Raw genomic sequence first — 27,989 nt, forward strand, 5'->3', positions numbered from 1 at the left:
GTAGAAAAGGAGCAACGCGAAAGAGAAAAGAACGATCCTCCGGACGAAGACCGGGCCTGGCAGAGGAGACGTGACCCACAAATATATAAATATTCCGCGAATGCGATTCAGGATAGCGCGGAGTGGTTCTGCGGGCCGAGGCGGAAAGGTTCGCGGGAATCACGAGTTATCAGCGAAGTAGAAGACACGAGACACGGTGCGCGTGCTCGCGGCGTGCACGCCGACTCCAGCGAGCGGTCTCGAGCGCGTTTCGAGCGGTCTCTGGCTCCGGTGCTTCAGTGGCTCGCAAGACTCCGGGCCAATCGCACGATTCTCCACGATTTCGTCGCGGTTCCTCCAGTGTTCTCGTCGCGAATCCCGCTGAGTTATCAACCGGTTCCGCGTCGGCCTATAGATTCTTCAGGTTCTCCCTTCTCTCGATTCGATTTCGATTCCGCTGAATTCTCCGGCATTTCAAGCAAGCTGTTACTCGCGCCGCGACAGAGTTTCAATCGACAGCGATGATCTCGCCTCTGTCGTTCGTGACAGAAGGAAACGCCGGTCGAACTGTCGCGGAAGCGTAGAAGCTCGAATCTCGCGCACCTTTTGCCGTCGAAATTTATCGGCCAGCGAGAAGAGTCGTGTTTCGATCGCGAACGCGTCTTCTTGGAAATCGAATCGAGAGTGAAAGGGTCCCGTTGGGTTCCCCAGTGTCTGTTGCCCCGCGAAAAGTTCAAAGGACTCGAACGGAGCAGAGGAAATGGCCACCGACACGCTGAGCGAGCGGCTGTCCAGCAAGCTCCACCTGCAAACGAAGACGGTGGGCGAGGAGAGGATAAAGAGGGCGAAGGAGAAGGACGAGGATGTCGCGATATTTAGCATGTTCCCCATGGAAGGCGATCCTAAATTCCGCTGCTGCCTCGGCAGGGACTGCCTGATCGGGGACCCGAAGAAGGCGGAACCAGGTGATCATCCACTCGCAATCTATTCTTTTACCAATTTAGGCAGCTTCTTTGCTAGGACTAGACTGAGAGAGCTCGATGGTCCTCGACGTAACCCAATCGAGAGTTCAAAGAGCCGCCTCGGTAGGTGGCGATTGCTGTGACGCGTTCCGGGTCGTTCAGGACATTGCGAAACCGAGAGCTGGTCGCGGGGGCGGCGCATAAGGTCCCGTTCTCAAAGTTTCCCTAAGGTCGACGTCGGCACGCCGATCGTGGGCCGCCGCGCAACCGGCTGCCGATAAACTAGGCGATCAAAGCCGGCGAGAGAGCGAGAGAGATGGGGAGAGAGGGAGAGAGAGAGAGATGGAGAGAAAGGCCCATGCAGAAGGAAGGAACCCGAATGGGACTGCGACCTTATCTGGAAACACGAGCACGGCCACGCGCTCTTGTCCTCGCTGCGCCTGGCTAACGAACTAGCTAATTACTCGAGGCTGTTTGTCATTAAAACAGGAGAATCCTGGAATCCTAGCGCCATTGCTTTCGGAATAGATCCAACCGTTCTCTGGCGTGGAATTTCACAGTCTCGATTGTCTCAGAGTTTAGGATCGAGAATGTCCCAAAGGTTCGAATGAGAGAGGAGATTGACGACCTCGAGAACCACCTAGAATTAGTTATAATAATGATAATAATAATAATAATATTTATTTGATCAACGAGAGCAAGTCTCCGTGTTACAAAAGTGCAACACTTAGTCGCACAATTAGCGAATTAAAAGAAATAAAGAGAAAAGAAAAAGGAAGTTAACGATAAAAGAAAAGATAGAACAGATGATACAAAAAGAACGATGAAGTTAGTGATGAAAGGGTGACAAAAAGTGTCTAGTACTTAAGTAAATTCCGGTTGGAAATTAAGAGGAGCCGATTCAGGCAGTTATGGTAATCATAGAGTGTCCGGCGAGCTTCAGAAAGAGAATGTTTTCCGATAGCATAGCAAGAACATAGCTTGTCAAGAACAATGGAGCAAGAAACGTCGAGAAAAATGGAACGCCTCGAAGACACAGAAATGAAATTACCTGAAAAGCTGGTTACGCTACATTCGAGCCGAACGGCTTCGAACCTCTGACGAAGATCCCGGAATTAGCGCGCTACAAGAAACAGATAGCGATCTAGGGGACACGGAAGACAACCGAACCGACCAGTTTCCACGACAATCCCGCCGGTCCAGTGGTTTATGATTAATGAAGCCGCGAGTTAGATCGCCGATACGCCGGTTTATTAAAGCGACGCTCGCTTCCGGTTGCCATGCGATGCATGCAACAGGCCGGCGAGAGGCTTCCTTCGATCGCGCGTCGCGTCCCCGCGCGGAAGCTCGCGACGGGCTTTCGATTGTTTACGGACGATTGGCAATTTAAATGCACCTCGAAACGAAGTCCGGTCGCCGCGATGTTTGCCGTCGGTTGCGAAACAGCCTGGAATCCGCTGTGGCGCGGAGTCGATAATGATGTCAGCCGCGTGTCCGTGCAAACAAACACGGGCGGCCGGAGAAATTCTCCGCGATCTTCGAAATCGTTTCGAGCACCGCCTCGAAACGTTTCCCCGGCGAAAAATCGAACGCGGCGCGTATTAATACTCGTGATGTCACCCGGGCCGGTCCGATCCGCGCCGATCGGTTCGGTCGATCATCGATCGAACAGATTTCTATCGGGCGCGCCGGTTGCAAATCGAAGTTTAACACTGAACCTACCGAGCACTAGAAGCGACGAATCTCTGTTGCTCTGTGAGAACGATAGAACCGAATCTATTTAGACTTCCCATAATTTTCATTACAACGAATACTCGGACTGTGAAATTCATTTAATAATTTCCTGTGAAAAAGTCTCTACAATTTCAGCGATTTCAAAATACAAAATGTAAAACCGGTCGTTCCGACCGGCTTGGTAGGTTTAGCGTTAAAATCGACCCCCTCGCCGACGAGAGGAAAAGGGGGAGGGAAAGGGAACGTCGAAGGGAACGGTCGCGCGACAGAAAACGAAAACTTAACTCGAAGCGCGCACAATGAGCGCGGTGCTGCAACGATTTACGTAATCGTCGAACGCGTGCGATGCGTGACGAACGCCATTAGGACCATCTATGTTTGCCATTGCGCAATTATTAATAACCGTAAAACGCGTTCCGAAACGGAGCACAGTGCCATTAAGTTTCCTTAGGAGATCCCTCGCGGCGACCTCGAGCTTTCGGAATGGTTTCATAGGTAGGAATGGCTTCTTCCTCTGGCCTTCCTCTCGCGCTAGAATTTTTACGAGCTTCCGCAGACCGAGCCGCGAAGCACGCAGGCCGGATTATCGAACGGTATGCTCGTTTCGCGGCTCGTGAACATTTTATTTACACCGGCCCGCGTCTGGCAATCTCGCGATTCGCGAGGTTGGCGCCGGCCCGGCGATTCGAGGCTCGTAAAGATCGAAACGATCGACGATACCCCGCCGATCGCGAGCTTTGACCCTCTCGCGGACGGTCCGCGTGCCCGGAACGGTGATCGTTCCACGAATCCGCGACGCGTTGCACTCTTATCGAGCGGACGGAACGGTTCGCGGTACGACAGCCGATGTCCGCGTTCGATGGCAAACCGGAAACGCGTGTCACCGTCGAGCCGACGATGGACGTTCGTCGAATTGGTTCCCGCTTACATCGATTTCGCGCGACCGATCGGCCTGAGGTCGTCCGCGAACGGCGCGGCGCGGCGCGTTGAGGCGACGCATAATGCGAGATTACCACATCGCCGACCTTGGACCATCCAACTTTATACATATACGGAGCTATTGCTCGGACGTTCTGACGTCACTGGCCTCTCCTCCTGACTCACGGTGGACCACGAGGAATCGAGCACGAAAACCGACGAGATCGCTCCTTTCCTCGAGGGCCACTGGAATCTAGGCTATCCCGTCTCCGACCCGCGAGACCGATCGCGAAACCACCTACCGCCTCGCTCCGATCGCTTAACCTCTCTCTATTTATTTGTTTAAAAGCTCCGTCCACGTGCGGCGACCGTTACGCAAGCTGATCAAGGAAAGTAACTGGACCTGACAACCGTACATGTTTCTGCGGCGGTCGCGTCCCTAACAATTTCATCTAGTGTAGCACCGATCTTTAACCGTTCGAGGACGATCGCCGACGTATTCGCGACGTCAGAACGACGACGTCTTGTTCGAGAAGTTGCGATCATGTGATTTCGTTACGTGTATTGAAAAACATGAGTATGTGTATAATAGATAATTGGAAATATATTGTCTTATTCGACACAAAAATAATAGAAATATATATATATATATATTTTTATTATATATTCAATTAATAAATAAATGATAGAATATTATTATACATCATATATAATAATATATATATGACGGCGTCATTACTATGTAATAATAATATATATTTGTTAATAAACAATAATATATAATAAATATATTAATAATAATAAAGCTAATAAATAAAATTTATTAGCTTTATGTCGGGTATGATGTATATTTTCTATTATTTATTATATATTATTGTTTATTAACAAATATATATTATTATTACATAATAATGACACCGTCATATATATATTATTATATATGATGTATAATAATATCCTATTATTTATTTATTAATTGAATATATACGTGAAGGTATACTCATTAGTATTAAAAGTTGCAAAATAAAAAAAGATACAGGACACAGATTATATATAATAATATAATCGAAAATTCCTTAAATTAATGTGATAAATCTCCACGGACTATAATAACGTAGCCATATTGAGTAATATACCGCAAATTCTGTTCGAGGGTAGTTGATGATTGAAAAAATCGATAAAAGAATAGAGAAGAAACAATAGAAAAAACACGATTAAGCTCAATATCATATCCATAAGTTGTTCTATGCTTCTGAACATTATGTACCAAAGATACATAACGTAGTTTTCAGAGGAAAATATTCTTAGTCCAGTAAATTCTCTTCAATCGTCCCTCAGCTTGTAAACAAGAACGGACAATTTCGGAAGAGGGGATACGATTGTTCATTTACTTATTCATTATTTGCTCATTTATTCATTACTCATTTGCATAGTAGTTGGCAATCGGCGACTATAAAAACGAGTCGCGAGGCTCGAATAATTGTATCTACTCTTCCCAAATTGTCCATTTCTGTTTCCAAGCTGTGGGACAATTGGAGAGAATTTACTGTACTTAAAAAATTCTCGTTCGCAAAGGATTAAGCTACCGACCGCTGGGAAATTCTTGCAGCTTTAATTCAACGCGCTAGGATTTTGTACGCCGTTTTATCGAGTCCCCCCTGTCGAGAACGATTTGCGGCATACCGACCTGCAGCAACGTATAATAGATAGCAGATCGTTGGTTCCCGCGTTTCATTGCACCCAGTCATCGCTCTATTGCAGTCCAATGTTTGCTCGGCGAGTAAGACGACGTATTTCGATGTTTATCGGTGCCGGCGATATAACATCGATTGTTTTATCGACTGGCAAACATTTGATCCGAACTTTATCTCGATCCCCGTGGTGGTTTCAACTGTAAATCGATGTGTCACGAAAGCCTCGCGGAAACTCGGGGAACATATTTCGCGAATACAGCAATGAGTCAGGATGCGTTGGAACTCGTCAATGTTGACATTGTCGCTCTTAGCGTCGCGGTTGAAGTCTCCTGCTACCAGAGCTTCTAGTACGAGGTGTCCCAAAATTATGGTATTTCCGGAAAATGAGGAGTTCCTGAGCTGATTTGAAGTAACTTTTTCCTTTACAGAAATTTTTTTCGAGGCATCGTTTACGAGTTATTGAGGAAAAACAATTACCAATGAGGAGCGAGCTCGCCTGGCGCTAGGCGGCCGAGCCTATGAGCGGAACTGGACTTCGTGCGCTCGTTGGCTGGGCCGCTTCGCGCCGACCGAGCTCGTCTCTCATTGGTCAGTGTTTTTCGTTAATAACTCGTTAACGATGCATCGGAGAAAATTTTTGTAAAGGAAAAAGTTGCTTCGAATGACCTCACACACAGTATTCTCTAATTTCCCAGAAGTATCACAATTTTGGGACATCCTGTATAACGATTCGATGGGGACTAGGATCAACAATGTCCTCAATAAGTTAAACATCGAGATGGTAGGTGTCGAAAGAAGGTGTTTGTGGCCGTGACTCACGCGGGACATCTTCCACGCTGATTATTTCGTTCCGGCTGTTTAGGCCCCGTTAGATCACCTTCCAGAATAGCGGATCGTTATTAATTCGAGGTGCCCTTGGCGCGCGAGATAGACAGAGAGAGAGAAAGCTGGCGAAGTTAATGAGCGGGAGAAGTGATCAACGCCCACGAACGTCGATTATTCGCTTCTCAACCGCGTCGCCTAAACTGGACGTCGATCGAGAAAGACTGCGTGGAATTAACCTTTTGCACTCGAATGATGAGTCTGAGATCGCGATATATTTTTTTAAATTATCACGATAATTTTAATGTTATCAAAATTTAGATTTAAAAAATTTTTAAGGTCCTTAATGAATAAACTTACGAGTAACTTAATTGAAATAACTTTATTTAATGTGAAGTTATTTAGTTAAGTTATTTATTTATTATTATTATTACTTATTATTATTTTCGTTAAGTTATTTAGTTAAGTTATTAAGTCGCAAGCATGCATCTCGTGTGCATAAAATGCACTTTGACGTGTGAAATCGGAATATTATAAAACAGAAAAATTATTTTCGATTCACAGTTGAACTTCTTTATTTACTCTTCGGTATTTCGTTCTTCGGCAACGAAGTTAACGTACCGTTCACACAGAAGTAAGCCACGGAGGCAAATAATAGAATGACTACGCTACTTCGTGACCATAAACGCGGCTTCCATATCCCTCCACGATTAATCACCGCCTAGATATGGAAACGGTACCGCGGAGATGATCGAAAACCAGAGGTCGCGTAGGAGTAAACGATCCATCGCGATCGCCGAGCAATTACCATCGGGCCGACAACGGGCTTCTGCCGGGTAATTCCGTCGATCGTGACCGATCCTAAAGATCCGCGCATCCGTCGGGCTTTTCCTCCTTCGGTCGTTCCAATTCTCGTAACTATCGCGTGCATTTTACCGCTGCAGAACTTCGACTGTCTTGTAGCTTCGCGACGATCGTGATCGTCGTTCGACACATCGATCGGTTTACGCTCCCGGCTGAATAGGGGGCAGTCGCATGTAGGTTATTAGCAGCAGCCGTGACTAGAAAGTTCCGCGGGCGAAACTTGAAAACCGCATTGCAGGAGACGACGCGCGCGTATCTTCGCCGGGGATCTTCCGGTCTCGCGGGAGTTTTTGCACCTGTCCGTGGAAAGTTTCTAGGCCGCCAGGAAAGTTGCTTTCGATGACTTCTTCGGAAGCAAGCCGGAAGCGATCGATAGACATTTATTGCAAATCTGGCCACCGCGAAAGTGGCGCAGATATGTTTCCTCGCCAGGTCTGGCATACACAAGAAATTTAGTACCCACCCCCCGACGGAACACCTACGAGGGGTCCGAACGTGGGTAAACCAACGCCTTCTCTTATCGGTCATTAGGCCGGGTACGGAAGACCCAGTCTTAACTCCGCGTCCGTGTAAGGAGTTTTGTGGTTTGCTTTGCCCCCAAAGTGCCACACGACAGCAACTGTACAGCGTGTCAGGCTAGGGGGCGAGCGATCGATAGACACGCCGAATATACCATCCGCGATGAAGGCGAAGAGATTAACCGCGAGAGCTTCGAACCGGAAGATTTGTTTTCCTTGGAAGCGCCGCCGGGAAATTCATCCCCCGGGAATTGCCGGTGCGAGGCGAACGTGCGAGCAGGCACGCGAGCAAAGTTCGCCTCGTCGGGCGCCTCACGCGATCGTCTAGACTCGAGCAAGTCGACGCAAGTCCGTAACCCACCCCGTATTGTCTAGACTCCGGTTAAATATTCCGCCCTTCCGGTGTTGTTATTACCTGCAGTTGAACAAGAAATGCAATTGCTCGCTGGAAGTAGGGTCAGCCAGGGACGGGAGCTGTTAATCGAGGGTTAACATCCCCTGCGACCTAAACACGTGACAACGGGGACACGACTCTTTATCTTAAAATGTTACAAAACTTGAACTCGCCTGAGCTTCTTTTAGCAATTGGAAGAGCTAAAGTCCAGTTAGGTTCGAGTTAGCTACTTTGTGACATTATAGAAACATGGAAAGGGGGTGCGTGCTTTGGCTACCCTGTCTAAATCGACTTTCTAGTGTTCCGGCACAATTTCCAGTCGATCAACTTCGACGTTGTCTAAAGTTCGACAGGCGGTTCAACGAAGTCTCTCGCGTTGCAGGTACGAAGAAGATGGAGTACAAGACGAGACAGTGGCACGAGAAGTGCTTCTGCTGCGTGGTCTGCAAGAACCCGATTGGTACGAAGAGCTTCATCCCGCGGGAGCAGGAGATCTACTGTGCCGGTTGCTACGAGGACAAGTTCGCCACGCGATGCGTCAAGTGCAACAAGGTATTGTTTCCATCGGTTTCGTTCGCGCGGAACGATCGTCCGCGTCGGAAGCAGATTACAGAAGGGGGTGTAATCCTTTGCAGATCATCACTAGCGGCGGCGTGACGTACAAGAACGAGCCGTGGCACAGAGACTGCTTCACCTGCAGCAACTGCAACAATTCCCTGGCTGGCCAGCGATTCACTTCCCGCGACGACAAGCCCTACTGCGCCGATTGCTTCGGCGAGCTGTTCGCCAAGAGATGCACCGCATGCTCCAAACCGATCACTGGTAACAGATCTCTAGAAATAACAATCGAATCGTAGATCTTTATGCAGATTCTCGCGGCGTGTCCCGTCGAAGCCGGTAAACGGAGCATTAGATTTCTTGCGCTTTTTCTTACTGCACCGCAAACGCATAAAGATCCACGGTCGAATGGCGACAGGTTCACTGAGAAACTTGGTTCGATCTGCAGGCATCGGCGGCACTCGCTTCATCTCTTTCGAGGACAGGCACTGGCATAACGACTGTTTCATCTGCGCGGGCTGCAAAACCTCGCTGGTCGGCCGTGGTTTCATCACCGACCACGAAGACATCATCTGCCCGGAGTGCGCCAAGATGAAGCTGATGTAAGCGGGCCAGAATTTCTTGGCGTCGGTCGATAGGAACGAAGAACGAAGAGCGGAGAAGAAGCACGACCGATTATCGATAACTACCCTCGCCCCGCGATCATCCCCTGGAACGAGAACCACGCTTCGTTTCCCGAAAACGCGATCGAGAGGAGCCACGGTGGAGTCCAACCGCGGGAAGCTTCGTTCAAAATCGTTCACAGTTCTCGAAACCAGGGAGAACCCACGATCAAAATTACCGTGTTCCTTCCCCCTCCCCATCCTCGGCCATTCACTCTCGAGAAACGAAGGTGTATTATGTATATGCACGTGCCTCTAACAACCACCGCCGAGAACGCGGTACTTTTCATCGACACCCCGAACCCTCTGGGACGATCAGCCCGCGACGATTGCCTCGCGGGGACGTTTCCCAGCCACGTAGTTCTAGAGAGACCGTAGTCGTTCGAGATCTCGACTCCTCCGTCATCGTGGTGACCGTCGGTGACCGACGGTGACCGGCGGTGCTTCGGTGAGGAAGAACGAGGTGATGGCTCGATAAGAACCGAGAATCAAACCGCCTTAAATTGTAAATGAATCACTGTCGCCGAGTTGTTACGTCTATGTTGAATTAGAGAAAGAACGAAGCTACCGTACCCGTGCCGTCGTGATTGTTATATTATTAACGTTATTGTTTTACTTTTCTTTCCTTTCGTTTCTCGTTTCTTTTCCTTTCGCTTTGTACAATGGTAGAGAGTGGCGCGCCGGCGAGGAACGATCGCGACCAACGCGGGGAAAAAAACGAAGATGAATCCTATATATTCTTATGGAAACTAAATTTGATATACGTATAACGAATAATGTTATTTTTATTTAACTTAAACTCACACACACGCGCGCATACCACACGCGGATAGAATACATGTGTACGCTGTTTACACGGGAGTGCGCGTCGTACGCGAGCCCGCCGGCTATTTGTCACTCGCTCGGCGATCATGTACCGCGTACGATGCGTGCCGCGATCGTGCAACTTAATAAACGATTAACTGGAAGTGTGGGCTCGTGTGGACAGTTCTTAGCGATGATTCCAACCCGTTTCGTACCTCCGAGCGTTCTCCTGCGGGACCTGCGATCGGTCGAGATCGTCTTAATCGTTCGGGATCACGGCTGGATCCCTGCGAGCCGAGAGCTTGTCTCTTGTGATACCGAGATCGAGAACTTCGAGAATCCAGGCGTTCGAGTAACCGATTCGCTTCCGGAACCTTGACCGAGCCCGGGTGACTCGGAAGAATCGGAGGCGCGCGCGTTCTCTATTTTCTCCGTGAGAAGTAATCGCGACTCTGCACACGAACCCGATATTATTTATCCGAAAACGATGGAGAGATCGGAGAGGCGAAGCCTCCGACGCACCCGCGCACGCATACCGGACGTGTGCGCGCACACGCACACGCGGAAGAAAACACTATCTGTGGCCTTATCCGCACGAGTACATAGGAATAACAAGTGTCTTCGCGACGCAACGATCGTTACATGGTACTCGATGGAGATTTATTGCGTTACCGCCCGCGAAACGAAACTAGAACGCGCGAGATAACGGGCGAACGATATCTCTGCAGAGACGAACCGTAGCGAAGTATCGAGAGAAAGTGAGATAGAGAGAAAGGGGGGGGGGTGAGAGAAAGAGAGAGAATTAATAGATTAAAAGAAGAATCGTTCGACGCGAACAATAAAGGACCGTGATCACCGATGACCAATAAATTACACGTGCTATATTATTGTATGTTCTTACCGATCACTCACATACTAATCGCCTTAATTAGTAAAGGATAAAGAGCAGAGATTATTCTATATTCAGCGTATCGTATACACTGTTATTCTGTAAAATTGATAAACAAATAAATGTAATTATTTACACCGTCTATTTATTTTTCCGTATTATAGAAAATCGGAGGGAGACGATGTTATAATTATCAGTAAAGTCCAAATCTCGTAGACATCTAGTAACTTTGCAATAGTGGCAGTTTCCAAGTGCGTAAATAGAGACACGTTTCTGTAAACTGCCAGTTTTCCTCTTGACTCATGCTCGTGACGGACCCTCCGAAAGCTTCGAAGAGTTCCGGCGGTTCGCCTCTTTGAGATCGAGGAAAATGTTTTTAGATTCGTGGTCCACTCCCTGGTCTTTTTGTGATCTCTTTCGTGGTCGTTTTTTTATTCCTTTCCCGATCTTTTCCTCATATTTTTCCTTACCGTTCTCCTAATTGTTTTCCTGATTCTTTTTTTTTTCGTCATCGTAGCGCTCAGAAATACACACTTGCCTGATTTCTGTGCTCAAAAGTACGGATCTTTTGGACCGACAGTACTCAAAAGTGCAGATTTTTTCCACTTGTAGCGCTTAGAAGTACCGATGTTCAACAAATATAATCAAAGGAGAGAAGACTAACAAGACTTTAAGAGATTGCTTTAACTAAGCTCTAAAGTATTGCAATTAATTATTTATTATACACTTTCCACGTATAAATTGTTAAAAATAAAGATAACAGATGATTTTTGCCGCTATTCACCATAAGATACAATGTAAGATTCGGTACGAATCAATTGCTGCTGGAATGATAGTGGCGCTTCTTACGGGCAAATCAAGAAGCTATGATAAGAATTCATACAGCGCCAAATTATGTAGTGTCAAAACGCTCAAACTGGTAACCAAGTTCGACTGTTGGTTATTCTGTTACAAGTTATCAACAAATTAGTTTTACAAAAGACAGTTTTGGTATAAAGGGAGACATTATATGTATAGTATAACTAATCCTTTTTGTAAGGGGGAGGATTTCAAGATCAAATTAATTTTTATTTTTTGATATTCATAAGACAATAACGTTTTTGGAACGAATTTAATAGTCTGCTACGTATCATTCAATTTATACCACATACATACATCAAAAACTGTTTTCCAGATTTATTTTCCATATTTATCAAAAATATCAATCAAAATTGATTAAAAAGTATTGCTTAACAATTGCAAAAGATATTTAATTACCTAAAGTTAAGAATGATTATTTTTAAACATTTTTAGTGAAAATTTCATTGCAATACCTTCAATGGTTCAAAAGATAGAAGAAAATGCCACTGCATTTCTCGTGCATTCAGAGAATGTTTCTATTTGGATTGAGTTTCTTTTTCATTTCGAATTGAAATCTCCGGTGGCTTCATCTCGTATTTATGAAGCAGCTACACATCTCTATATATTACCAACGACGAAATCCGTACAGCAGATACTAACTTGCTGAATCCGTAAAGTCACGTATTTGTATTATGACACGTTTTATGATTTGTAAACCACAAATACATACGGTGTGTATATTCAAACGTCTCTTTTAAATCTGTAACTGTATTCGCCTGTCGGTAAAATTGTCTACCAATCTGAGCGTTTTGCCGCTGCCGTTAATGGCGCTCTTTTCACGTTTATAACCTATGTTGTCCGATCAGCCCGCTCTCTCGTACGGAAATTGCATGGAGTTTATATTTGTTAAATTGTGGTGATAGTTACGTTTATTATACGTTCCTCTTAAATACAGTTTACAGTTTTTAAACATGACGACTCTTAGGCCTTTCACTTGTAACGATTTGTTCATATTCAATACCGTGTAAGTAAATAAATAAAACAGTAGCGTTTCTAACCTAGACGTAAATGTAATAATGTAATCATACTTTGAAAAATATCTTGTTTTCCAGGAATTTGGATCCGTTGACGGAAACTGTATCCTTTTACCTTTGTGTGTAGACAATTGTTTAGTATCTTATAAATATGGTATTACTAACTCGAAATTTTCCTTACATTCGTACTCTGTAGTATGGACTCTCTTTTTATACGCATTATTTGGCCCATTGGCCCGAGTATTTTCAAGTGGCAGAATCACCAAGTGGAGAAATTATGGGTTACAGTAAGTTCTACAGCATTTACTCGAACATTCATGAATGAGTACCAGTCAACTTAGCGATTTGCTTTCTTTGAAAACTATCAAAGTTATGGGAAAGGCAGAGGGATACAGGGAGGAATGGCATGGTCACATAACTGCTCTCACAGTCTCTTCTAGTTATAGAAGATTAGGCCTAGCTGCAATGCTGATTAAATTCCTTGAAGAGGTTTCAGAAAAGTGAGTTAATGCAAACGAGTTATGGTTACAAACATCTGTTGAATATATTTTGTTTCAGGAAACAAGCCTACTTTGTAGATCTTTTTGTTAGAGTCAGCAACAAGGTGGCGATCAAAATGTATAAACAGTTAGGGTATATTGTATACAGAACTGTTTTAGAATATTATAATGGGGATCCAGACGAGGATGCTTTTGGTATAGAATTGTTTAATATCTTTTTACAGTATTTTATAATTTTCAAACTCAATGTTTCCTCCATTCCTTTCAGACATGAGAAAGGCACTTTCCCGAGACTTGAAAAAGAAATCGGTAATACCATTGACTCATCCAGTAACACCAGAAGAAGTAAATTGATTGTATGTATAAATATTTATTTGCGGAATCTACGAAAAATAAATAATGCACATGTGCGATACGAAATCATTATAGTAACAAGACTTTTACTGCCTAAAGTGAATAAATAATCTCTTAAAATGCAGATCCGAGCAGTTTATTTCTTGTTTCTGTACAATAGTACAATGCTTTCTGCTATACACCGCTCGTGCCCTTTATGCGTCATTTTTATGCGAATAAATAATAAATAGAAATGTAAGGTGGTAGGCTCAGTAGAATTATCGCGGACAGCTCAAAGACGATCGCAGGAAATTTTTATGACGATTGTTTGAATTTTTCTCGGCTGTCCGTTTTTCTCTTCTCTCGTTCTACTATAATTAGATACTTAAGCCTAACGTGATATTTACAGAATCAGTGACTTTACTGCATCATAATACAAAGACGCTACGCGCCTGAATAGTAGCATTATTATTTTTTTCTTTCTTATAATCGCGTATTATAAAAATTAAAGACAAAATGTCGTTCTTGCATATCTTTGTACTGCTCCCAGTAATCTGAGGTTCGATCGTTTCATTTTCATCTCTCATTATTCTTCTTCTCTTTATATAAATTCTTCAATGCGCTAAACGAAGCCGTGCATAAAATTTACTTTGTCTACTCTGCTCAGAGAGGCACAATCATACTCAGCCTATCCCAGGAATTACAAAAATTATATAGAAGTCTTGTACATATTGCACGAAAGCCCTACATTCAACTTTGCTTTATTTTATTTCTTGTTACTAAAGAGAAGGAAGACATTTGCTAGTTACGTAGGACACGTCAAGCGCGTACAAAACTTCTATAGTATCAACGGGATCACTCCGTGTTCGATTAGTACAAAATTGTTGTTGTTGTTGTTGCACATACAATTACGCAGGAACGATATACTAATCGTCAAAGAAAAAATCGCGTTCCCATTTTACATCTATTTGGTCGTGTCCTTATATAAAACGAACTTATTCGCTTAAACGTTAAATAAATAGAAAATATGAGAGACTAGTTGTTATTAAAATAACATGACAATTAATGTAACCCTCCGTTCGTTTGTCGTTATTCCATTAGAAACTGTTTCACCCATACGATTGAGCTTTAACGAGATTTACGTTTCAATACTGTCTGTACTTACTGTCCGAGTACCGGTCGTTCCAACGATTCAGATTACAAAATACTCAAAGACGTAAAATGTTAAAAGGGGCCTACAACGAAACGAAACAGCTACATATCGCGTATCATACAATTCATAATCGAAAACGTAGAATCTTACATCGACAGTAGGTACAGTTGCTGCGTCTAAACATGTCTTGCGTTTAAAAGAAAAAAAAGAATCCGTTGCACACTTCATCCCCAAGTTGACAACGATCGCGTGCGTTCTTGTTTGTGTTGCAGTCGATTTTGGCAAGAATCAAGAATTTTCCTTTCAATGTGTTCTTGCGTAGAAAAAACAAAGGTACATCGCTGCATCGCTCGCTAGACTTCTAAACATCCAGTTAACTCTGATTAATTATATACATAGTATACGATACACCGCCCTTGCTTTTACGTAGGTTCTCACTAACGCTAAACACGTTCCTCGAATTTGGTATATAAATACGGTAGCAAAAAGTCTCAGCGCGACGCCTCAGCTCTCCCCCGAAACGAAACTATTCGATGTAACTTTAGACATACTAACGTTACTTTTTAGGCAGTGTTTGCGTATCGTTTCTCAATTGATTTCAGTCAACCACATATTCGATAATGTGGACCACACAGTGTCTCCGTGTCTAATGTCTCTGCGTGTTCGTGCGCATGTGTGAACGTATATCTGTCTCTGTCCTCGCATGCTGTCGGATATTTACAAGTATGTACGTCGTTCGTAAGCATCGTTTTCTAATTTACACAAAAAACGCAACTAAAATTAACTACAGCACATGCTGTCGCGCGTCGTTTGTTTTTTTTTTTACTCGCAGCGTTCCTTTCACGAGGACTCTTTTATAATACAGAATGTAGTACCCTTCGAGTATAAAGTTAGTGCCTTGGCTAGATCAGACTTTCACGAACCGACTATCTGTTCCCTTGCTTCCTTTACCGAATCGAATTGACCAGTCTTCTTAAGGTCTTTGGTGATCTGGCGTAGACTTTAAAATATCCGGTTGCGTTGGAAGACAGCTCGAACCTGATTCAAATATTATTTCATTAATATCTAGAAATGAGTATAAACAGGTGAGAGAAAGTGTATTTGTACCAGTGGTAGGTCTGAGAGTGGATTTGATCGATCTGTGAGACCCGTTACGAGTTAATGTGTTCATTTGTGGTGTTCCAGGTAAAGCGTGTCCTAAAGCGTTCATGTAGTCAGCGATCAATAACGTTATTTCCAAAATCTGTAAACATATAAAAAGTATGTGAATATTTAGAACGGACCAGATGCTAACAAAAATCAACGTACCTTAGGCTTCGAAAGAGCGAACAACAGCTTCTGTTCAGCAGCCCCTTCGTCAGGGCAGGCGACGAGCATGAAGTCATCTAAACATCCACCGAATGTAACTATGTTAGCGTAATTGTAGCGGCACATGACTGCCATCGTCTGTAATTCTAGTAACGTTACACTGTCCTCCGAAACAGCTATCCACACGGTTATCGGTTCGGCTTGTTTTAACTATGGAAAGAAATACAATTGTTCCGATATGACCTTGTAGAAAAAGAGGCTTTCTCTTTCCTCGCTCACCTTTGCTTGATAAAGTGTAGCTCCGAAGAAAGGCCACTTTCTGGTGCAAGTCAAATATATACGAACACAGTCTAGTACGCTACGACCTTTCAAGCCGATCCACTTTTCTTGTAATCTCTCTTGTAGTTCCCTGCGCAACAAAATTACCTCTTATTGGAAGATCCATCCAGTACCCTCTTCTAAATCTTTTGTACTTGCCTCAACTGATCGGCAGTGATGTTTGTCCGGTATCGTATGGGGTAGAATTTGTCCAGAGCCTGAAGGACCAGATGATGAGGATTGCTTCCGGGCCCACTCCCTCGAGCCTTGTCATTGTTATACTCGCCGAAATCGATCTGAAAAACTTCGTAGATGACAAACATCGTTCCAACGATCTCGAACCTGTTCCAAATGTGACGAGAAAGTACCTGAGCCATTAGGGATGCTAGCTCGAAAGCAAGCTCCCGATTCACCGGAAACTTGCCCTGCACAACCTGCTGGTTCACCTGGTAGCACAGAAGAAGCCTCTCCCTGTCGGTCTCCATCTTAGCCGCCTGTCGCCAGTAACACCTTGATTTGTACGTCAGCTGCACCAGCCTGGTATTTTCGAATTTCCCAGAGCCCTTCTCCCTTAATGCAGTCTCCCATTTTGAGATGATATCGCAGAGCTACAACGAACGCGATCGATAAACATGTCGCTTACAAAACCCTTCGGTTACAAATTTTCCGTCAAATACCTTCGCTTGAAGATCGATAAAGTGCTCCAGGTCCTTCTCGATCGGGTCGTCGCTGAACAATGTGAAACCAGACTGGTGAACGTCTCGGCAACCGATCTCTTGGTTCAAGGTGTTCAGAAACTCCTCTATCGTTGTGCTGCCGTCGAAGCCGACGACCTGGTAGGTTCCGTTTAAAAAATGTACAGGTATCGAGTGCGGCAGGGAGTGGTGGTAAGGGTTCTTCATCAGGATCGATAGGACCTCCATCCTGGAGGGTTTCACCTCCCTGCCACCGTTCTGCAGGGTCCTCTCCAGAGCTCTTTCGCAGTACGCTGCGTACTTGCCGCATTCCGTCCTATCGTTAACAAGAAACAGTTCAAGTTCTCTAACTTCTGAGGGCAAACATAAAACTGCTCCGTTTAACGGGAAAGACTGATTTTAACGCCTTAGCTATTCGAAGTCTAAAACTCAAGACGGCTCGATGGTCCTTGAGTAAAATTGCTGTCGCTGTTGAACGCTCTTCAATTATGTACGTTTGAAGGACTTTTAAGTGAGCGCCGATGGGTAAAGCGTTAACGAGGACGATGAGACTCACTTGGTATCGGCGTTTCTCTGCAGGTGTAGCTTCAGGTACCAGAGTAGTCGATTGTTCCTGGGTAGGAAAAGCGAGACGGCGAGGGCGAGCAGCTGCCACCCCTGGATAAGAACGTACTGGGCGGGGTTAGTTTTGCAGTCCAGAATCGTAGACGTAGAATGGCCCTGCGTGAGCGGAGGACTGTGAGAAGTGGAGGCCGTCGATTGCGCGTCCGCATTTTCACCGCTGCCATTTGCCGCGGGACTTTGCGTATCGCAGGTGAACAGCGATTGCGTGGCGCAGAGGAGGAGCTGCTGCAATGGTATGCTGGCATACTACTAGATCCCTGGATCGAACCAGACCTAATCTACTACTTTCTTTTTTCTTTTTTTTCCTTTTCTTTTTTTAATTGACCACCGCGCACCCACCGTCTTCGTATTCGAATCGTTTGTTCGATCTTTAAGCTTGCTCTCGCTTCTTCTTTACTCTTAATCGGAAAATGATCACGGACCTCTGAACAAAGGTCGTTGAATTTTTAATTACGCGAGAACTAAATCATTCTCTCTCGTTCATTCAACAAAGGGCTGGTAAACCAAATTCTTTCTTTCCTCGACTATGTGGGTCACTCGTGAACGTCATACGTCTGTTAGTATGTAAAGCAATCGAAATGGGACCGTTAAACGCATCAACTCTCCATGTATGTTAATCACAGAAAAAAAAAGAAAGAAAAACGCATGGACCGTCAACAATCCGAATGAATTAAGAACAATGTGGATGAGAGAAGCGTTGTTTGATTTCTCGGTTCTTCGTCTTCGGGCGAGATCTATCTCTCGATGCCGTCCGAAAGCGTTTCGTTCGACGATCGTTCTTGGTGAACGCACCAACGAACGAAACGCGTTCTTTTCTATTTCTTGAGGTATCTTTTATCGTTTTGCGAAACTCCACACGACGACGGATCGACGACAATGCTGCCGCATTATCGATCTCGTATCGCAGTGTCTCGTTCGATTAATACATCTTTTTTTTGTCAACGGACGTGTTCGAATCTGCAAGGATTCTAGCTTCCGTGGTTTCCTTAATTAGACCCGTCTTATGAGACCGGCATGATCAAAACGACTAAGTTCTCTAAGCAGCATTCAAAACAGAGAATATCGTAATCAGCTATTCAGCAAAAAAACGTTACGGAAACAGAAAGAAAAATCAATCTATAAAAAGATGTTTATCTGTGTGTGGTTTCTTATGTACACCAACATACCATTCTGCAAGTGTGTGTGCCGCAGAACGTATTTTGACAAAGGCAACCGGGCGTCTACCGTTATCGTCTCAAAATTGTCTGTTCGTTCCGGATCGCAAAAAACCGGGCACATGACCGCGTGATCGATGCATCGATGAAATGATCGATGAATGGATGCGGGGCAGTTAGTTTGTTGATTATAATTTACGATACGTGAAAGGAGATGAAATTGTCGAAATATGTTCAGCTCACATGATAGGGTGGTAATCAGGGTAAGGTGATCGGGTATTCATGTATAAATATTAAAAAGTACACAATTAATCGAAAATAAATAGAAAAAAAAAATTAAAAAAGAATATTATTTAAAGGAACAGAAGAGAACGATGTAGAAACTGAAATGCAACAAAATAGAAAGATAGTGAACTTTTAACGTTCCGCCTAAGAAACAGAATCAACGAAGAATTGGAAGAGAACGGCATGCGATTTTCAGAGTAGCCTAGGAAGAGCACACGTAAAGCAGCAAATGAAAATGAAATGTGAATGAATGTTAAAACTAAAAAATTCTTTCTCATTTGTTAAAAGGACTTCGTCAAGTATTATAGTTCGCACGGACGAGCGAACGAACGAACAAGTGGTTGTTATTAACATCAGTTAGTCTTCTCGAGAATACAGAAAAACAACAGGGAAAAAGGCAAAACCAAACACAGTTCACCGTTCTACGTTAACAAGATTATCCGTATAATACTTGACTAAGCGTACCCAATGTACCATTTCTTCGACTCGGAATCAACGAACGCGAGATCATTCGACTCTAGAGTCATCAGACTATTATTCCAATTGAACCGTCGAATAGTGCACCCCGTACAATAGAACGCTCACCAAACTGAACCCCCGAGGGTACGAGAAGTTTGGTGAACGGCGAGGAGGTGCACGCGTTCGAGGTTGACATATTTATTATTTTTTTGTTGCTTGATAGTGCGCATCGACCGTTGGTTGTGAAAATGGTACAGGGTTCAGAGTGTTTGTTAAACAATAAGCAGGACTTACAACGCGCGCAGTACCCAGCGACACAAGTCTGGCGGCCTTTTTTACCTGTACGCCCAAACGGTGTTGCGTGTGACGACTTGTCTGCTTTACCAATGCACAGATGAATTCAGATTGCAGCTCAGGCTGGTCTAAGCATTGCTGCAACGCATTTTGCGCTAGTACCACATGATAATCTATGCCTGCCTGCTCCACGGCCACCGACATGAACAACTGACATGCCTATGGAAGAAACGTCTGGTCAGTTGCTTGTGAGAAAAATCAACGTTGTTTAGAAGACTTGTTTAGAGACCTTAAATAGCTTAATAGCCTCGGTCTGCAAGGCCTCGGATGTTAAGCTAGTTAGCGGGCTAGTGATGTTCTCTTTCGTATGGAGCAACAACGGGTGTCTCCAAAGAACGCAACTAGAGTCACCGTCGGTTTCCATCAGTCTTTGCACCAGCTGCTCGTATTGAGTCCCGGCGCTGGGCCCGCCTCCGGAGACCACCGTCAAATGGTACAACCAGTTGTCTTTGTCTTGTTTATGCGGCATCAGCAAATAGGTAGGGCCTTGGTGGGTTGGGAAGATACCGATGGTCCTCTCGTGGGGACACTCGGCGTCTCTTTCCTCGCTGTCGCTGTCGGACACGTGCTCGACCTCCTCCACCCTCGCGTCCCTCATGTTTATTTGTCCAATAGGATTCTAATGAAAAAACATATTTCACTCAACGAACTGGACAACCCAACGAATCGAAGATTCAAAAAAGTAGAGGACTCACCGTATCGTTAGGGCACTTAAAGTAAAGGAACATTTTTCCAATGAGGACGCACCAGCACTTCTTTGCGTGCCCGTTCTTCACCTTGGTCAGCCAGCCCTGTATCGTCGGCTTGTTGTCCTCTTTGCTGAGCAGAAGTTTCGTCGCGTTCCGCCTCTGTACATTCTGCAGAACCCTGATCCAATCCTCCATCGTGGCGATGCAGTCCGCGGTTAGGTAGTAGGTCTTTTTGCCGGTAGCTATTTCGAATGTGGCGGCACCCTCTGCCCTGTTTATCCTATCGAGGAATCAGAGTACTTCGTACATCCGTTCGCAAAACCGAAAAGAAGCTGCTAGAGGATTGCTAGACGATTACCTGCACACTTCGTCCAACACGATCTGACCCTGAGGTTTTCTGTTCACGTCGTTCTGGCTCTTCCAATAAGTTAGCACCCCGTTCTTTAGCACGAACCACCTCTTCCGCCACGTCTTCAGCTTCCCTCCGAGCTTCGCCAGGTGACCAGTCTTCTCCAGCGACTCCTGCCGCTTCGGACTCTCGCCGGAAACGCGCATCAGGAGACTGGGCATGCTGGACTCCAGGGAAGTTGAGCTTAAAGCGTCCGGCGGTATCGCGTAGTCCTCGGACAAGCCGGATTCCAGCGAGGTGTCTGCAAATGTTACAGTTAGAACCAATCTTCGGGTTGACGGATACCATCAAGGAGGATTAGAGACTCCGTGGACTAACAATAAAATTCGACAGATGCTTTCTCAAAGAGACTTACCACGCTTCACGCTTTTGCTGGGCGATCCGCTGGAGCTCCTCTTGGCGGGGCTGAGGCTGCTGGTGGTCTTGACGCTCTTCGAGGGACTGCTTCCGCTGCCGAGCGACGAGTCCGTGTTGTCCGAGGAACTGTTGGTGATTCTGGTGTTGGTCTCGGTCTGGTTCGGGTGATCCTCGCCGTCCGAGCTGTCGTCGGAACTGTCGCCGAATGGCATCGACCTGATCTGACTGGCTCGTCCTGGAACATGAAAGCATCGTCGGGACACGAAGCTCCGGTGGCGGACGCGTTTCGAAGACGAGAAACCTACCCTTGACCGTCGCGTACACTGGAACCGAAATATCGCAGTAGCCTTGGGAATTGTGCGCAGTCAAGTTGTGTCCTGTTGCCTGGGAATGTTTCGACGAGCTGGTCGTGTTGGTCATCGTGGAAGGCGCGGATTCCTCGTTGGTCGGTGGACCGATGCCAAGCCCGCCATCGGCTACCTACGGAATCGGCGAGCGCCCGGTTTCTTTCGTTACAAATTGCAACAACTTGGCGCGCACGCTCCGCCGCATCGCTCGTTCGCTCCGGAATCCGCGGCCGATCTATTCCGTTCCCCGAGAACTCGACAACAGGTGTGACTCATAGGCAAATGCTCGCGAAGATCTCTGCTAATTTATCCGAAGCTCTTGTTATCGAACGGAACGCGTACTATCGCCAAAGACGCGCGTCTTCCAGTCGTCGCGTCTCGATCATCTTGTCCCGAGACAAATATAAAAAACGCACTGGGTCCATTGGGTTTCTGGACGCGCAACCATCGAAGCAACGTGGTTCGATAATTCGACCGTATGTTGACGGTACCGTAACAGTGTCTCCGTACCTGATATATCTTGGCCTCCCAGCTCGGAAACCGGTGCAGCGGTGGTGTCGGAGGTCGAGGTCCCTGCGCGCTCTGCGTCCAATTCATGCCCTCTCTGCTCGGCGTGTAGATCTCGGCATAATCGTGGACAGCCTCGGAGCTACCACTGTCCCTGCTGGTCTCCGAGACTCCGGGGATATTCGGAAGCATCACCAGGTTCTCGACAGCTGCAGCGAGCTCCTCGGACAAAAGACTGTGGCGGAGAAAGAAACGGCAAGCATAAAGCAGAGGACTAATTGAACCAGCCTGGTTGCGATCAGCGTTAGCGCTTTCAGTTGACGCCGGACAAGCGATAGACCATACGGAAAAGAAAAGAGGAAGCTGCAGCGTCGGCTCGAAATCAATTGAACGTCCAAGGACCGTTTCTTCCCCGGCTCCCGCGTCGATCCGCGAGGAAAGAGAGAGAGAGAGAGAGAGAGAGAGAGACTCGTGATAGCGCGAAGCAGCGTTGGAAGCGTCCAATCGATTTCGATCCGCTGTCACAGTGACATCGTCGAGAAGAGGTACACGGGTTGACAGATCCCCGCAGGAAGTCTCAGGACGTTACAGGGTACCACAGTTTCGAGAGTCGGGCGCCGCTATCACGTCGTGAGACCTCCCAAGGAGATTCGAAATACATTTACGCGAGAGAGCGTTATGCGCCGCGCCGGCTGTTAAGGCAGCTGAAGCGATCGCCAAGCAAGAAAAGAAGCGTGCCGCGGTCACGGGCAAAGGATTCTACCTCGAGTCCATGTTGGTGGTCGGGATACCGCGCTGGATGGTCCCGCAAGCGGACAGGTGTCTTCGGTGCTTGGTGCCGGCTTGAGGCTCCGCCACCGCGGTCTGCACGCTTTCCGGAACCGCCTGCGGCGTTCCTTCGAGGCTCTCGGATCGTCTGCGCAACGTGGGATCCACCTCCAGGGACAGCGACGCCCTCGTCGGTGCCTGAAACCCAACCGTTGCAAAGGTCAATCGTTCATTTAATACCGCCTTTACAAGTTTAATAATTTAATCGAAGGATCGTTTAACCTACCGAGCCCTAAAGATGTCCGACATGCGCCCCTTTATCAAAATTACAAGACCGAATTCATTTAGACTGCTGTTCAGTCTGTTTCGGTCTTGCTGTTTTGATTACAAAATGTGTGTTCGAACTAAGAAACTCATCCGATTCATTTCGTACGAAAAACTTCTTACAATTCGAACAATTTGAAACGGAACGATGCGGAACCCTTGACTGCAGGGTTGCACGAGGGTCGGTTTACAGTTTTAAGAGAGGACGTCATACTTCGTCGCATCCGGACGAAGAAGGAAAAGCGACTTCGAAGTGGTACTGGCGGGTGACCTCGAGTCAAGGTCACCCCGAACTCCAGAATCGTCGATGCAGTTCGCAAAAGCGGTTTACGAAAATGCTACGAACATCGCGAAGTGTCCCTTTGCATATTTTCACGCGAGCCCGAGCCGAACCGGTGTCCCGGCGATCTATCTTCCTCGTGCGATCTGCGAAATTGAATTTTTGCCGAGAAAAAGATCCGAAATGGACGGAAGCACGTCACGCGATAGTGGACACCCGGCTCTGGAAGGTCCGTCTAACGAGGGTCCCGCACGCACCGCGACGGGCCACGGTGCGTCAGCTGTCGTGTCTCTACCCGTATGGGAACACTCACAGGTGGTTTCAGGCCGATGTTCGTTATGTGGTTCCTCAGGAGCTCCAGCTGCTGGTTGCACTTGTTGTTCTGTTCCCGCAGATGCTGGTTCTGCTGCTCCAGCTCCCGCAGCTTATTGGTCACCCATTCCTTGATTCTGGCGGCTTTCGCCTCGACCTGCCTCGCGTCTTGAAGTCGGAGCTGCCTCTGCGAGCAATTATTAATCAGAGCCGTCGCGACGACGCTTATCAGCGCGATACCGCGAAGCCTGTTCGCGCCGATAACAAGCCCGCGGAGTGTTCGCGAGGTGTTGCACTTCCCGAACACCCCGCTTCGTTCTTGCAAAGTCAACACGGTGTGGTTGTTTAAGAGAGAGAGAGAGAAAGAGAGAGAAAGTGAAGGCAAACAGGCGGGGAAGTTTTCAGCGGCGACCAGTCTCAGCTGCTGGCTCGCATTAAACGCGCTTTCAAGAAGCAAGTCCTCACCTGTTCCTCGACCTGTGTCTCTAGCTTGGATATGCAGGCGCAGTGGACGTCCTCGATCTTGTCATTCTGCGTACCGGAAGTCGACGGCAGCGAATGCGGTGGAGAACCAACGCCGGATGTGCTCAAGCAGTATTCACCCTTCACTAGCCGCTCCTCCATCATCCGTACCTGAGGCAAAGCGAAACAGCATCATCGAAGTGCAAGCTACGATGGCTCCGACGCCAGCACAACACTCGACGCATCGACGTCCGAACACGTTCGCGAGACAACGACGGCGCGAAGGCTGTGGACGTCTCGTTGTCGATGCGTCGAGCCCGGAGATCTCCCATCGAACTTGGCTACCGTGAGACGATTTTGCGAGAGTCCCAGAGGCTTTCTAGGATTAGCCGTCGACTCGGTCATCGGATTTCCATGGCGCGGATCGCGCGAGAACCCGCTCTCCCTCTCGATGATCCTCGAGAGCGCAGAACCGACGTCGACGTTTCTCGACTCAAGGCGCGAGGAGCACGCGCGTCATCGCGGCGTGCCAGCGACAGCGGCACCGAATAAACAAGCGTTCGTCCGGTCGAAAACGCGTGACCGCGCGGGGCTAGGCGACGGGGCGCGCACAGAACCCCTCGTGCACCCCTTTTTTTTTCCTTTCTCTATACTCTCCGACACACGACGCTGCGCGCTGGCCGACGACGGTGCTCGTTTTCGCAGCAGCTGTCAAAAATCGATATCACGTTCACCGACACGCACACCGGTGCAGACGGCACGTAGAGCGTACGTAAGCGGCGACGACGTGCACGCTGCCGAGCCACGTCCACTACCAAAAGGGGAGAGCGGTATCGAGAAAATCAATACGCGCACGGGGAAATCCTATGGCCGAGTGTTTTCCTCCCGACCCCTGGCCTGCATGTGCTCTCGCCGCGAGTTATATCGATCACCCTCGCGTACCCGCTCGTTTTCACGTTCATTGCCGTTCTTTCCCACGAGCTCTCCAGGAACGACCCCCTCCAGAGCCGCGCCGCCGACGCGACGCTCTCTCCTCGCTCACTGTTTCATTGGGTTTCCGGGTATTTAAAGGAGAGGCCGTCGTTGAAAGGGTTAGACAGAGAGACCCAGCGACGCTTTAGCGTGCGTCCGCTTTGGCTTCGTCGCCTAGCTCCCTGGAATAGACGCTGTTAGGATGCGACCCCGATGTCGGTCTATAGCTTCGAAAGGGAAAGGGCTTGTCTTCCTTTCGGATTGGAGGGAGGAGACCGTTTCGGACTGATAGGACATGCCATTGGAGACGTTCTACCGGCGAGGAGCATCGTCGAGGATGGAATCGGACGCTAGTTGAAGCAATACTCTCGAGAACACAGCGAGGATCCTGAGGACGCAAGTGCTCGTGCAATTGCAGCTTCCCGTTGGTTTCATCGAGGATGAAATTGTACACAAATTCGGACGAATTGTAGAATGCACGAACGTAGACGAAACAGTTCTTTCGGGAAGAAACTACCGTCGGCCACGACCAGGAAGGAGGGGGGTGGGAATCATGAAGCGATACCCTGCGGGAGAATCGCCGTGTAATTTCTCCCTAAGGGTGACTCCGATTCCCAACTGAGAACCCTATGAACGCCAGCCTTGGGAGTCTCGGCTCACTACTCGGGCTTCGTTAATTAATGAACTAGTCAGCACGTCGCTCGACGACGAGGCTCTGGAGGGAAGATTGGCCAGGCGAACGATAATTCCACGTTCCCCGAAGGTTCGCGGGCGGCTGGCAGCGGAAGTCTTGGAGGAGAGAAGACGGTGGTTCCCGTATGAGATCACAGTCCGCCACGTGCAGCGTCGTCGAGCGTCGTCGAGCGGCCATGTCGCCACCCCCTCGGAGGGTGCAACGAGCCCACGAGACCCCCGAAGCATGGTCGTCGCGCCTTTAAAACGCGTGCACACGGATTCCAGGTTGATCCAGTTTTCCCCTGGGGAGGAGAGACGGGATGCTCGAGGCTTACCGAGGCTACGAGTGGCCATGATAGCCGATCCGTGGCTTCCGAGTGCCGGAGGATCCCTTTAAACCCTTCGCCGCGTGGCTTCTCTCCCTCGAGGACACTCCGCCGAGCCTCGAGGACACTCCCAGCAGCCGGCCGCGGTCTCGCGACGCTTCGGTTTTCCTCTGTTCTTCTACGGTAGTAGAAGACGACGTAGAAGAGCAAGGTACGCGCGACGCCGTAGATCGAACAGAACTGAACGAAACGGAACAACCGATGCACGTAAACTCTCTCTCTCTCTCTCTTTCTCTTTCTCTTTCTCTTTCCGTTTCCCAGAGGCGATGAGTCACGTTGGCTCGCGGCCAATGGCAGAATTCGTAGAGGTCCTGGCGGACTCCTGTGTGCACGCGCCACCCCAAAGCGAGCCGACCGGCCTGACAGCCGGCACACGGACTGCGAAACTGTCGCTGCTACCCCCGACCACCCTCAAACTATCCTCCCTCTAGGATCCCCGCGCGGGGAGAGCCAGGACAAGAGCAAGATCGCCGTTAGGAGACGAGGACTCATCGATCTCTCGCAGGCCTGCGCTGCGCCCCGTCCTCGGCCGCGACCACGTTTTCCTCCGGCGCGGAGACCGAAGACAAGTTCCCTCTCTCGGCAGAGAGAAAGGGGAGAGGCTGGTTGCTCTCCTCTCCGGCGGCGAGGAGGCCGACGACCCGAACCGGCGGTTCAGCGCGGCGTCGAACGTGACCGGCGATTTTTGAACCGCGTCTCGAGATTTATCGATTCGACGAACGTCTTCTGCCGGAGCGCAGGCTTGAAAGCAAAGCGATACGAAACCAGAAATAGCTCCGTCACGGGATAATTGAATTCCCCCGAGCCGCACGTCGGATTCCACGTTCCTGGTTTATCTTGCTTCCCACAGCTTTCTCGGTTTATCGTCCCGGGCCGGGGGATAATCGGCGATTATCGGGCGCGGGGATGATTCAACGACCTAGGCGAATATCACGAGCCGTGAGATCAGCCCTTTCCGTAACTCTGCTTCGAGATATGTAGTTCGCGGCCTCGGATCGACTTTCGTCGTCGAAAGATCTTCCGGCGATTGATATCGCAAACTTGGAACTTTCCGGTAGCGTTCAAGCTTTTCGGGGGAAACTTTTGTTGCGGCCGATGCTAATTGTCTCGGTGCAGCCGCGCGGAAGGCAGCTTTGGTCGCTGTAGAAAGGATGAACGGGTCGATTGCCGCGGGAGTCAGAGACAGACCGGTCCCTTTATCTTTTTAGGCTGGACCGGCGCACGTGCGCCTGCACGCGACAAAGACCGGTCCTCCTCGCCCTAGCGGCGTCGAACCGTGCGCTGGCTTCCCGCCAAAACGGGTCCGTTCACGTGCACGTACACACGCAGAGAAACAGCCATTCAACCGCGCGATTCCTCGGGGGATGGGGCAGCCGCAGAAAAAAAAGAGACATCTGACGACCACGCGGCTGCGGCGGAGGCTAAATGGATCAACGACCGGCGGACGCGTGAGAAGCGGATCAACGAATTGCGCTGGATCGTCGGCGACGTACACGATCAGCCCGCATTACGAAATTAGCGGACGATCCGCAGGATACGAACAGAGACGTTTATTGTAAACGTTTACGGATTCTCGGAGAAAATTGTTCGAAAACCGTCTTCGCTCTCGAAGAATAAAGTCGCGCGACGCTTCGATGCTTTCGCAG

General features: G+C 47.8%; 3 protein-coding genes across 16 annotated transcripts in view; 2 read left to right on the forward strand and 1 right to left on the reverse strand.

Annotated features, from left to right (window-relative positions):
* The window catches only part of Lmpt (four and a half LIM domains protein limpet), a 124,916-nt gene extending 113,983 nt beyond the window's left edge, over positions 1-10,933 (forward strand). For 10 of the 12 annotated variants that reach the window (XM_076524852.1, XM_076524853.1, XM_076524848.1 and 7 more), the window contains 3 exons: positions 8,268-8,437; positions 8,521-8,707; positions 8,892-10,933. In XM_076524852.1, the coding sequence (XP_076380967.1) occupies positions 8,268-8,437; positions 8,521-8,707; positions 8,892-9,049 (515 nt within the window). In that variant the 3' untranslated portion in view covers positions 9,050-10,933. Of the gene's footprint in view, positions 1-269; positions 945-8,267; positions 8,438-8,520; positions 8,708-8,891 lie in introns of those variants that run through there. The other 2 variants (XM_076524858.1, XM_076524857.1) reach the window with 2 other exon arrangements.
* A 1,536-nt stretch (positions 10,934-12,469) lies between these two features.
* Naa20A (N-alpha-acetyltransferase 20 A) lies at positions 12,470-13,650 on the forward strand. Its single transcript, XM_033469473.2, has 6 exons — positions 12,470-12,662; positions 12,751-12,775; positions 12,869-12,959; positions 13,043-13,172; positions 13,231-13,367; positions 13,441-13,650. The coding sequence occupies exons 1-6, from the start codon at positions 12,610-12,612 to the stop codon at positions 13,524-13,526; spliced, it is 522 nt and encodes a 173-aa protein (XP_033325364.1). The 5' UTR covers positions 12,470-12,609; the 3' UTR covers positions 13,527-13,650.
* LOC117219918 (uncharacterized protein CG43867) overlaps positions 13,641-27,989 on the reverse strand; it is a 167,865-nt gene continuing 153,516 nt past the window's right edge. Inside the window, exons 4-21 of one of the 3 annotated variants that reach the window (XM_076524847.1) lie at positions 24,314-24,481; positions 23,850-24,035; positions 22,928-23,130; positions 22,168-22,399; positions 21,616-21,790; positions 21,309-21,545; positions 20,903-21,194; positions 20,551-20,824; positions 20,085-20,474; positions 19,841-20,014; positions 17,536-17,825; positions 16,962-17,295; positions 16,653-16,892; positions 16,444-16,580; positions 16,246-16,375; positions 15,967-16,176; positions 15,766-15,901; positions 13,641-15,696 (exon numbers count right to left, since the gene is read on the reverse strand). In XM_076524847.1, coding sequence (XP_076380962.1) covers positions 15,632-15,696; positions 15,766-15,901; positions 15,967-16,176; positions 16,246-16,375; positions 16,444-16,580; positions 16,653-16,892; positions 16,962-17,295; positions 17,536-17,825; positions 19,841-20,014; positions 20,085-20,474; positions 20,551-20,824; positions 20,903-21,194; positions 21,309-21,545; positions 21,616-21,790; positions 22,168-22,399; positions 22,928-23,130; positions 23,850-24,035; positions 24,314-24,481 — 3,873 coding nt within the window. In that variant the 3' untranslated portion in view covers positions 13,641-15,631. Of the gene's footprint in view, positions 15,697-15,765; positions 15,902-15,966; positions 16,177-16,245; positions 16,376-16,443; positions 16,581-16,652; positions 16,893-16,961; positions 17,296-17,535; positions 17,829-19,795; positions 20,015-20,084; positions 20,475-20,550; positions 20,825-20,902; positions 21,195-21,308; positions 21,546-21,615; positions 21,791-22,167; positions 22,400-22,927; positions 23,131-23,849; positions 24,036-24,313; positions 24,482-27,989 lie in introns of all 3 variants that reach the window. The other 2 variants (XM_076524845.1, XM_076524846.1) reach the window with 2 other exon arrangements.

The sequence above is a fragment of the Megalopta genalis genome, chromosome 10, assembly GCF_051020955.1.
Source record: "Megalopta genalis isolate 19385.01 chromosome 10, iyMegGena1_principal, whole genome shotgun sequence".
NCBI classification, from domain to species: Eukaryota; Metazoa; Arthropoda; class Insecta; order Hymenoptera; family Halictidae; genus Megalopta; species Megalopta genalis.